Source organism: Orycteropus afer, unplaced genomic scaffold (assembly GCF_000298275.1).
Source record: "Orycteropus afer afer isolate SDZICR_OR568_19922 unplaced genomic scaffold, OryAfe1.0 scaffold00042, whole genome shotgun sequence".
In the NCBI taxonomy this organism is placed as follows: domain Eukaryota; kingdom Metazoa; phylum Chordata; class Mammalia; order Tubulidentata; family Orycteropodidae; genus Orycteropus; species Orycteropus afer.
Genome location: NW_006921629.1, coordinates 15603354 through 15615823, shown reverse-complemented (window position 1 = coordinate 15615823; position 12470 = coordinate 15603354). Strand labels below are relative to the sequence as shown.

The window sequence follows — 12470 nt, the reverse complement described above, 5'->3', positions numbered from 1 at the left end:
CAGTGTCCATCCCTTCATACTCTTCTGCACCCTGAGCTATCTCCCTGTGCATAAGCAGCCCTTCCTTCTCCCATGATTGTTCTCTCCAGGGAGTAAGCACATTCTTATAGCACAGGTACCAAACAAAAGAGAGTTAATTAATTAATTAATTAATTGTGCAAGACTTCAGCACAATTCCTAAGTGAACAGTACTGTCATAGTTAACAGTCAAGTGTTAAATAATAAGTGAACTATTACATGTCTTGATAACATTGAATTACAGATAGTTTTAAAGTTTATTTTGAATTTTGGTGGCATTTTTTGGACAATCATTTATTTTTATACTAAGAAATATGAGCAGTTGTTACATAATTTTAATGAATTAATTTTGAAACCAAAATCTCTAAACTTCCTTTGAGTACTTGTTTAGGAAGTAAAGACTATCCTGAGACTAAAAGATGAGCTGAATACCTGTTATTATGTGTGAATATTTATCTCTGTGACTCAGGTTTTTTTTTTCCCCCTCAAATACTAAACTAAAAGAAATACAGAAACAATATATATATGAAAGTTGATTTAAACAAAACTCAAAATCATTTGGGGAAAAAAGAAAAAGGGACCAGGTTTGCTGGTCTGAAAGAGCTTGATGGAACCACTGAGACTATGGCCCCAAGGTACCCTTCAGGTCTGGAAGTGAACCCACACCTGTGGCTTCCAGCCAAACAAAAGACAGGCATATGAGGTGAACAATTACACTAGGTAGTTACACTCATTGGAGAGAACAATCATGAGAGAATAGAAGGGCTGTGTATGCACAGGGAGACAGCTCAGGGGGCAGGAGTGCATGGAGGGATGGACACAGGGAAGAGGTGACTATGGGAAGGGTGTGAGAGGGGAGCTATTGCATTATGGTAAATTGTAGTCAATGTCATGAGACAAAATGTATGTGAACTGATGTATGGAAAGTGAATTTACCCTGTAAACCTTCACCCAAATCACACACACACATACACACACACAAAGGTTGACTTAAGATGGCAACTATAATCTATAAGCCCCTATTTCAAATTTCTGTTTTCATCTACAACTTCCTTTTCTTAGCGTCTGACTTTATAGTAAGTAAATGTTATGAAGTTAATGTTGTATATTTTATATTCTGAGGTTCTACGTTTGGATATTAAAAAGTTTTAAAACCCCTGGTCTGTGACTATCACCCCTCCATTTGAAGAATAAAATATTGAAGACTTTCTTTTCACCTGCCTATACTTAAGACTTAATTTATGGTTCAAACCATCTCATTAAGTCCAGCACTGTTTAAAGTATCTTTAAAATGTTTATGACTCTGAAATCAACAGAAAATCTTACTAATGGAATGTAACAGGAATCTATTATGAAATAGGACCAAATTTATTTGGTAGCCAAATCTGAGTGTGTGTTACTAATTGTAATTTGCCTGGTTAAGTACAAATACGAACAAGCCAAAAATATGTAAGTTTCAGATATGAAAATGTTAATTCTCATTAGAACTAAGAAAAAAAAAAGTATATACTTAAGATTTCCCGAAGATAAATATATTTGTATGAGGAATCCAACTAATTTATGTAACTTTATACTTTTCAGTCTCAGTTTCATCTATAAAGCAAAGTTCTTAGACTTACTACTTAGATTGTATCTCCCCCAAAGACTTCCTTAGACGTGCCAAAGGAGTTCTCGTTGTGTAAGGAGTACTGTCCTCTTAAATGTTTTGTGTACAGTGTAAAGCTGAAGCATAACAAAGCTAGGCAAACAAGCTAACAAGAGCTGTACACATATTAGATCAAGCTGCTACAAGACTGAACTCCTTTCTTTCTATACTGGACAGAGGAAAAGAGTGAAATGTATAACCAATTCCAGAATGAGACAGGTTTTGTTCCTCATTCTTCACAGGGAAGAAGACAAGATGCTAGAGAAGAGAGAAGGGGAGCAGGCTAATTAGCACTACATGATTTAGCGTTAGAAGGGACCTTTGAGATCATCTCATATTAAGTCTATTGTTTCCAGATGAGAAAATGAAACACAGAGAGGTTGAGTAAATGCCCAAGACTACAGAGCCTATTAATGATAGACCTGGGACTAAAGCCTAGGCCACTCCAGACTCCGAGTCATAAATGCCTTTCACCAGACACTCTGTGTTTGCATAAGACATTCTTGAATAATCTCACAAGCAGCTTGTCCAAGACCTCCTTAAATGAACACAGATAAGAGACAGATGGATCTGGTACCAGTAAGGGAAGTTAAAAAGGAAGAAAAAGATGAAAAAGATTAATACTCAAATCGGGGCTGGGTAAAACAAGATAATGTGTTTTAAAAAGAAGAAAGATTTTAAATAGGTATGTTAAGATTAATACACTGTGTTACAATTTTATTTTGAAAGTTATTTTTAAAGTGTAATAGAAACTTATATACTTTAAAGTATTTGAATCATGAGGTCTACTTGTGATCTGTGTGGATCCTGGTTGAAGGCCACTATCTTAAAACTTCAGAAATATTCTCAGACTACCTAGGACCTAAAGTATAATACAGTGAATAAAAGTCAAAAGAATCCGATCAACTTTTTAAAGGGGCTAGAACCACAGAATGCAGAAAACATCAAGAGGAGGAGGAAGGAATACTTAGTCACTGTGTGTATTTAAAAGAAGTGGTAGATAGATGTTCATCCATTTCAGGAGGTGGCATATGACCAAGAACCAATGGTGTTGAAGGATGAAGGTGAAGCTGCACTGAAAGAACTGGCAAAGAACAAGGCTCTGGGAATTGATGGAATACCCACTGAGATGTTTCAACAAATGGATGCCCCACTGGAGGCACTTGGCTGTGGCAAGAAATTTGGAAGAGAGCTACCTGGCCAACTGACTGGAAGAGATCCATATTTGTACTTATTCCAAAGAAAGGTGATTCCATAGAATGTGGAAATTATCGAACAATATCATTAATATTACATGAAAGTAAAATCTTACTGAAAGTAATTAAAAAATGGTTACAGCAGTATATTGACAACTTCCAGAACTGCAAGATGGATTCAGAAGAAGATGTAGAACAAGGGATATCATTGCTGATGTCGGATAGATCTTGGCTCTAAGCAAAGAATACCAGAAAGATGTTTACTTGTGTTTTACCAACTATGCAAAAGCATTCAATTATGTGGATCACAACAAATTATGGATAACACTGAAAAGAACAGGAATTCCAGAACACTTAATTATACTCACGAGGAACCTGTACATAGACCAGGAGTCTGTCATTCAAACAGAACAAGGGGACACTGCATGGTTTAAAATCAAGAAGGGAGTGTGTCAGGGTTGTGTCCTTTCACCATACTTATTCAATCTGTATGCTGAGCAAAAAATCCGAGAAGCTAGACTGTATAAAGAAGAACGTGGCGTCAGGATTGGAAGAAGACTCATTAACAACCTGTGATATGCTGATGACACAACTTTGCTGGCTGAAAGTGAGGATGACTTGAAGCACTGACTGATGAAGACTGAAGACTAGAGTGTGCAGTATAGATTAGACCTCAATATAAAGAAAACAAAAATCCTCACAACTGGACCAATAAGCAGCATCATGATAAATGGAGAAAAGAATGAAGCTGTCAAAGACTTCCTATTACTTGGTTCTATAATCAACACCAATGGAAGCAGCAGTTAGGATATCAGATGACATATTTGTTGTTGTTGTGTGCCGTCGAGTCGGACCCGACTCATAGCGACCCCTCTTGGGTTTCCGAGGCAGTATCACTACGGCAAATCAGCTGCAAATGACCTCTTTCAAGTGCTGAAGAGCAAAGATATCTCCTTGAAGACTGTGTGCCTGATACAAGCCATGGTATATGCATGCCTTACCAGAAGGCTGGCAGTTCAAACCCACCAGTCACTCCTTGGAAGGAAGACTTGGCAATCTACTTCCATAGTGATACTTCCTCGGAAACCCAAGGAGGGGTCACTATGAGTCGGATCTGACTCGATGGCAGTGAGTTCAGTTTTTTTCATTTGTATGTGAGAGCTGGACAATGAATAAGAAGACTGAAGAAAAGGCAACGCTTTTGAGTTGTGGTACTGGTGAAGAATGCCGAAGTACCATGGACTGCTAAAAGAACTAACAAATCTGTCCCGGAAGAAGTGCAGCCAGAATGCTCCTTAGAAATAGGAATGGCCAGACTTCATCTCACCTATTTCAGTCATGTAGTCAGAAGGGACCATTTCCCGGAGAAGGATATCATGCTGGTAAAGTGGAGGGTCAACAAAAAAGGGGAAGCTCCTCAACAAGATGAACTGACACAGTGGCTACAACGATGGGCTCAGGTATAGCAAGGATTGTGAGGCTGGCACAGGACCTGGCAGTGTTTTGTTCTGCTATACAAAGAGGTCACTATGAGTCGGATGACTCAATGGCACCAAACAACAAACAATAAAGAACCACAGAGCAAATAAAGTACATGTAAGAGATAGAGTTAGATAGATACATACAGATATATCACATAATAGTCTTAGTATAAATATAATGGGATAAAAAACTGAATTTACTAAATACCTTACCTCTGTGAAGTTTGATTGGACAAGAAAAGTCAGAATCATAGGGTTCATCCTCTCCAGATGCCAGTTTCAGAGCAAGCTCCAACTCAACACATTCAAATACATACAGAGAAGGAATGAGGTCAGCCCTGGAGTCCCAGGACTTTTCTGACTATTAAGAAAGAAAAGAAAAATGCATTGTAATTTTGGTATTCCATGTTCATTTGAAAATGTACAAAATTAAAAACAGAAACGAAAAGCTGGACTAAAGAAGGCTCTTAAATTCTTAATTCCACCCTCTATTCTAATAGTGTTATTTTTAAGAGGAAAAAAAAAAAACCTCTCTCTTCTTTTAGGAAGATGTAAATGAACAAATTTAGAGAATAGCCAACTCAGCTGCTCAAAAGTTCTTTGTATCTGTCCCCCTTAAAAGACTGCAGTAGAGTCTTTGATGGGCCAAGGAAGTTGGGCAACCTTCTAGTGTCTTTCCAATTAGACTTTTATGCATGCTTCAATGATTTTTAAGTGTTTAATTTCCCAAATATCAGAAGGGGTGGATATGCTAAAATTGCTCATATATTAAGCATCCCCACTGAGCCAGAAACTATATTATGTGTTGAAGATAGAAAATGCACCAATGTCAGCCTGCACTTACAGTTTGGTCATCTTCTTCTTCCCCTTCTAGGACAACAGAGTGATACAGCATTCCTGATTCAGTAGCGATCACCAAGATGTTGGGGACACAGGGTAAGCAGAGGATAGCACAAGCATCATAACCATAGTTATCTTCAGCTGCAGGATGCATGGGCAATGGACCTAACAGCTTTCCAATATTCCCAGGGCTAAAGAAAGAATGAAAACATATTTGGGAAATACTGACAGAAGACAACCATGCTTATTACTTAACAGCCTTGATACTATGCCCTTATTAAAGATGCATATTCTCAATTCTCCATTTTTTTCTTTCCCCCTCACACTCCACCATTTCAACGGTTCTCAACCAGAGATGATTTTGATCCCCAGGGGACATTTAGCAGTATCTCAAGACATTTCTGGCTGTCACAACTGAGGAGAGAGGTTGTTATTTCATTATTTCTGCTAATGGATCATTCCCTTATACAAACAGTAACTTAAGTATTACTGATCTTTCCTTTCTAGTATCTATGATGTTCATTTTTCACTCTGCATTACTACCACCTTAATTCACTCTTATAGATCCTAAGCTCAAATTTACAACAGCTTAAGTCTCCCTTCCTTAGTCCCTTCCCTACCCAATCATTTTATCCTTTGGCTCAGAAACCATCATTGGCTTTATTCACTACAGAATAGACCCTAGACTCTTCAATTAGGCATTTAATCCCAAAGAAGCCCTAGTGGCATTGGGGCTAAAGTGCTTGGCTGAGAATCAAAAGGTTAGCAGTTCAAATCCACCAGCTATTCCACAGAAGAAAGATGTAGCATTCTGCTTCTGTAAAGATTATAGCTTTGGAAACCCCATTGGACAGTTCTACTCCATCCTACAGGGCTGCTATGAATCAGAATCGACTCAATGGCAACCGGTTTGTTTTTTGGTTTTACATTTTCCCTGGACAGACACTTGTAGCTTTATCACTTAATACCCTCTGCTCTAGCCCAAACTATCTAACCACAGAACTTTAAGTGATTCTGGCACTTGCTTGATTTCTTACTCTACTTCATACTGCCCTGTGACTGAAACAGGCTTACACTTTCTTGATGTTTCACATACTTCTGCATTAGGCGTTTAAGTCCTACATGACATCAGTTCCTCTCTATGAAAAACTCAACTTTTCTAACCAGAATGATCTTTTTCCTCTGGGTTCTTACTGCCTGTAGACTATGGCTAATTACACTTTCATGTGTATGTATGTCTTTTCCCCATAGTTGTGACATAACATACCAAATTTCTATGTCTAATCATCCCCACAGGGCCTTTTGCCTAGAAGATATGAAATATTAATACCTTCTTGGTGGACTAGACTTTGTGAACATAAATTCAGTCCTACCTTATGTGATTCTCCGGGAATTCTATAGAACTTACAAAATAACATGAAGAAATAAAAGGTCAAATGATCTATACAAATTATTTCTCCAAAACATGCAAGCCAAGCATCAAAAGGCTGCAAATACCCCCACAAACTGAAAAATATGAACCCCAAGTCAAACTATCACAATCTATACAGTAGCAGAAGCTAGCTGCGTTACCACTTCATCTTACCTGTGCAACAAACTAACGTATGTAAGGAAAGTCTCCCCATTCTCGTATAAGATGTACAGTGGGTATGCCACTATTTCATCTTTGCCTTTTTGTCCAAATATATTTTTCGAAACTGCTGCCAATGGGCCAAAGTCAAATGCAACTGCTGTCTCTCCTAAAGATGCGGTATATGCCCTTCTGGAAAGATTTAAAAACCAACTTGTGAGAAAAAAACAATAAAGAAGATGGGTATGGGATTTGTATTTAATGTAGTGAGAAGAAAAAAAAAATTATGAAGAATGGTAAACAACACTGGAAAATACTCATAAAATTAAGTGGAGAAGCAGCCTATGAAATTCTGTTGTTGTTGTTATGTGCCGTCCAGTTGCACCCGATTCACAGCGACCCCTCCTTGGGTTGCCAAGGCAGTATCACTACGGAAGTAGATTGCCCAACCTAAAATTATACAGTGCTACTTCAAATTTAAATAGGTAAATATGCAGGCATACAAAATAACAAAAACATACACATACACACATACATAAATACAAAACAGACACTAGATGAACACATCAATAGTTATTTCTGAGTAGTAGGATTCGTTCACCCCACAAATATTTACTAAGTACCTACTCTGTGCCAGGCACTATTCTAAGTGCTGGAATACATCAACGAATTCAACAAAAAACCTGTCCTCTAAGGCAAGAGAAGTACCATAAGCAGAGGATACAGAAATACACAACATAATATCAGAAAATGGTGATACAAAGAATAACAAGGTAGGGTAGAAGTACAGAGATGGAATGGCTACTTCAGACTGGGTGCTGAGGGAAGGATTCTGATAAAGTGCTATTTGAGCAAAGCTCTGAAGGGAGTAAAGGAGCCAGTCCTGTGGTTATCTGGGGAAAGAGTAATCAAGGCAGAGGGAAGAACAAATGCAAAGTCTCTAAGATGGGGAGATACTTGATGTGTCTAAGGAATAGCAAGAGGACCAAGATGGCTAGAGCTTAGAGAGCCAGGGGTCAGTGGGAGGAATGAAGCTGAAGGAGTCAGGCTGTAGGCCTTTGTGGGCCACAATAAAGACTGGGAAGCCACTGGGGTGTGAAGAATAGGGAAGTGGAATGATCTGATTTCTACTTTTCTACAGAAAAGGTGAGAGTGGCCAGACTCTGTCTCACATACTTTCATCATGTTGCCAGAAAGGAACAATCCCTGGAGAAGGATATCACGCTTGGTAAAGTAGAGGGTCAACGAAAAAGGGGAAGGCCCTCAACAAGATGGACTGACAAAGTGGCTGCAATGATGGGCTCAAATACAGAAATGATTATAAGGATTGTGCAGGATCAGGCAATCTTTTGTTCTGTTGTACATAGGGTTGCTAGAGTTGGAAATGACTCAACGGCACCTAACAACAACATGTTCTACTCCATGTTCTGGGATACTAGGTCTGGAAGTTTGGCGATCTGCCTACACCACATGAACAGCTGGTGGGCCTCCAGCCTAACACGTGCCCCTTTTCTGGAATTTTGCCAGATACAATTTTCTTATCTAAGCCACAAAGGGAATCCATTTCAGCCACTCACATTTTAGAACTTTTTTGAAAAGAGATCAAGCTAACAGGTAGAGTTTTTAATTTCGTGTTACTCTTTATTGGCATTGCTTACTTTTCACATTGCCAAAGCATGCTAAAGTCACCACTGGAGAACTCTGCAATCTCTTACAATTGCATGTATAATCCCAATAAATTAGTTAATAAACAAAACAAAACATTTCATGACACACAAAAAACTAACCTTTTATTAGCCTTCTAAAAATTAAATTTTTATGTGCTTCCCAAGACTTCTCAAAAGAGTAAAAAGAGAACCTAGAGATTGGGAAAAAAATATTTGGCAATGACATATCTGACAAGGGACTTATCTCTAAAATTTATAGAAAACTCAAATACCTCAACAACAAAATGACCAACAATCCAATTAAAAAATTGGCAGAAGACATGAACAGACACTTTACCAAAGAGGATATTCAGGCAGCCAACAACCACAAGAAGAAATGTTCACAGTCATTAGCCGTTTGAGAGATGCAAATCAAAACAACAATGAGATACTATCTGGCCCTAGCACTAATAGCAAAGTTCAACAAGACAGAAAACAACAAATGCTGGCAAGGATGTGGAGATTGGGACTCTCATACACTGCTGGTGGGACTGTCAAATGATACAGCTACTGTGGAAAGCAGTGATTCCTTAAATAGCTGGAATTAGAAATACCATTTGACCCAGCAATCCCATTACTAGCTATATATGCTAAAGAAACTCAAGGCACTTGACTGCTAACCAGAAGAGTGGTGTTTCAAACCCACCAGCTACTCCTTGGAAGAAAGGCTGGGCAATCTAGTTCCATAGGGATACTACCTTGGAAACGCAAGGAGGGGTCATTATGAGTTGGATCTGACTTGACGGCAGTGCATTTGGTTGGTTTTTTTAATCCTAAAGAAGTGAGAGCCAGGACAAAAACAGATATATGCATACCCATGTTCACTGCAGCACTATTTAAAATAGCAAAAAAGATGGAAACAACCTAGGCAACTGAAGAATGGATAAGCAAACTAAAAACAAACTAAAGCAAAATAAAGGGTAAGCTTTTATGGTACATACACACAATGTAATACTATGCAACCCCAAAGAATAATGTAGAATCTGCAAAACACCACATAACATGGATGAACTTGGAAGACATTATGCTGAATGAAATAAATCAATCACAGAAGGACAAATATTTTATTAGTCCACTATTGTAAAAAGTCAAGGACAGGTTTATATATGGAACAAAACTTTCTTTGTTGCTTACCAGGGATAGGAGGGGAGGGGAGGGAACACTAGTAGATAGGTAGACAAGTACTTACTTGGGTGAAGGGAAGGGAAATACACCAAATGCAAGTGATCAATACAGTGGTATCAAGGAAGAGGAAGACATAGAAAGGTACATGGGAGATAATAGATGACAAAGATGAACTCTTTTGCATATACAGTACTGTGTTGTCAGAGATGGCAAACAATGATCTACACGTAGATAGATGGGTGAACAGGCTGAACAACCAGGTATGTCTACGCATGGGGAGTATGCCCACGACCATGTACAGAGTTGGCAGACAATGTTTCTACAAGCCTATTTGTATGTTCTGTAATAAATGTCCAGGTATACAGTAGAGCTGACAAGGGACAAGACTTGGCCACAGCCAGCTACCCAGAGGGAGCGAGGAGTTGCACCCGTGGGCTCAGGACCATGGTCTCAGGGGACCTCAAGCTTAATTGGTATAACGTACTACACAAAAACATCGTTCCACATCCTACTTTGGTGAGTAGAGACTGGTGTCTTAAAAGCTTGCAAGCAGCCATCTAGATCCAATGACAGGTCTCTCCTTGTTCAGAGTAAAGAAGAATAAAGAAAACCAAAGATGCATGGAAACAATTAGTCCAAGGAAATGGAAGACCATGCTATCCTCAGCCAGTATAACCATGAGACCAGAAGAACTAGATGGTGTCTGGCTACCACTGTCAACCACTCAGAGGGGGGTCTATGTAAGAGATCCTAGATAGAGTGGGAGAACAATTGTGGAACAAAACTCAAAATCGTTAAAAAAAAAAAAAAGACTAGGTTTGCTGGTTGGTCTGATAGAGCGTGATGAAACCACTGAGACCATGGCCCCTAGCTGCTCTTCAGGTCTGGAATTGAACCCACTCCTGTGGCTTCCAGCGAAACAAAAGACAGGCATATGAGCTGAACATTTACATCAGGTAGATATACTCCTTGGAGAGATCAATCATGGGAGAAGGGCAGTGTATGGACAGGGAGACAACTTGGGGGGCAGGAGTGCATGGGAGGGAAGGATAGGGAAGAGGTAACTATGGGGAGGAAGTGGGAAGAGAGCTGTTACATTGTGGAAAATTGCAGTCAATGTCATGAGACAAAATGTGTATGAACTGCTATATGGAAAATCTATTTGCTCTGTGAACTTTCATTCAAATCACAATAAAAATTAAAGAAACAAACAAAAAAACATACCCTTTATTGAGTATTAGACTTTCCTCTTCTGCTTCTGAAAGCACAATCACTTTAGCAGGTGTCTGTGGCTCACGTAGGGAATAAATTCTATCAATCAAAAGAGAAAAAAAAATCATTTAAAATTCTCTTTCATTTCCCAGAATGGCCTTCTCCTCTCCATGTAGGCAGTTCCTACTTAAGAATTTTCCTATCAATTATGTCAATAATTTCTTTGCCAAAAATCTTCCTATTACTGACCAAGTTCCCTTCATTTGCTCTTTCACATAAGGGGGACTTCTTTGTAACCTGTTTGGAAGGAAGGTTGGGCAATCTACTTCTGTAGTGATACCACCTCGGAAACCCAAGGAAGGGTCGCTATGAGTTGGATCCGACTCAATGGCAGTGAGTTTTTTGAGTTTTCCTTATAACCTAAGGAAATATTCTCTATCCTTACAAAATTCTTTATTAGCTTATTCTAAACTGCAAATTCATCTCTTCTATCCTGAGCTCTTAGTATATTCAAGGCCATACTCACCTTAATCCAATCATCTCACTCCTGCCCCTAAGCTTGTAGCCTCTCTTCATTTATACCTGCCTCAGCCTATCAGACACCAAATCCCATTAGAGAAGAAACCACATTTTACTCTTCTTTATATACTAAATGGCTGCAGGTGACATTTAGCCTGTCATCTATACATGATTTTGTTAAATAATCATCAGCCCTATTTCCTCAAGGAGAAAGTAAAAACTGAAAAAAAAATTTAACCACAATCATTTAAATTTAAAATAACTCAAATTTCCACAGGATTATACACCATGGCCAAGTAGGATTTATGCTAGGAAGGCAAGGGTGGCTTTGATGCTCATTGACAAGAGCATCAATCAATGTAATGCAGCATGAACAGAGCAAGGAAAAGAAACACGTGATCATCGCAATTCATGCAGGAAAGCATCACACAAAATCCATCATCCTTTCATGAAAAAACACTCTAAACTTGGGATAAAAGAGAAATTCCTCAACATGATAAAGGACATTTATAAAAATCCACAGCTAACATCATACTCAATGGTGAAAGACAGGAAGTTTTCCCTGTAAGATTAGGAGTAAGACCAGTACGCCTATTCTCACCACTGCTGTTTAACACTGTACTGGGTGTTCTAGCCAGAGCAATTAGGCAAGAAAATAAAAACAAAAACAAAAAGCACGCAAACTGGAGAGAAAGATATAAAACTATCTTTATTTGCAGACAACATGATCTATATATAAAAAATTCCAAAGAATCCATAAGAAACAAACATAGCTAATAAACAAATTCAGCAGAGTTGTAGAGTATAATATCAATACACAAAAATCAGTTGTATTTCTATATACCAGCAATGAGTAATCGTAAAAGGAAATTAAGAAGGTAACTGCATTTACACTAACAACTAGAAGAATAAAATATCTAAGAATAAATTGGGAACTCTGGTGATGTAGTGACTACAGTATCTGACTGCTAACCAGAAGGCTGGTGGTTCAAACCCACCTCCCACTTGTTGGAAGGAAGACTGGGCAATCTACCTCCACAGAGATACTGCCTCGGAAATTCAAGGAGGGGTCCCTGTGAGTCAGAATCAACTCGATAGCAGTGAGTTTGGTTTTTTATTTTTCCCACACTCACTAGGATAGTTATTATTTAAAACAAG

General features: G+C 38.6%; 1 protein-coding gene across 1 annotated transcript in view; it reads right to left on the bottom strand.

The window, feature by feature from the left end:
- The window catches only part of NUP88 (nucleoporin 88), a 34894-nt gene that overhangs the window by 16992 nt on the left and 5432 nt on the right, over positions 1-12470 (bottom strand). The window contains exons 4-7 of the mRNA XM_007937520.2: positions 10806-10892; positions 6766-6942; positions 5185-5371; positions 4554-4701 (exon numbers count right to left, since the gene is read on the bottom strand). Coding sequence (XP_007935711.1) covers positions 4554-4701; positions 5185-5371; positions 6766-6942; positions 10806-10892 — 599 coding nt within the window. The remainder of the gene's footprint in view (positions 1-4553; positions 4702-5184; positions 5372-6765; positions 6943-10805; positions 10893-12470) is intronic.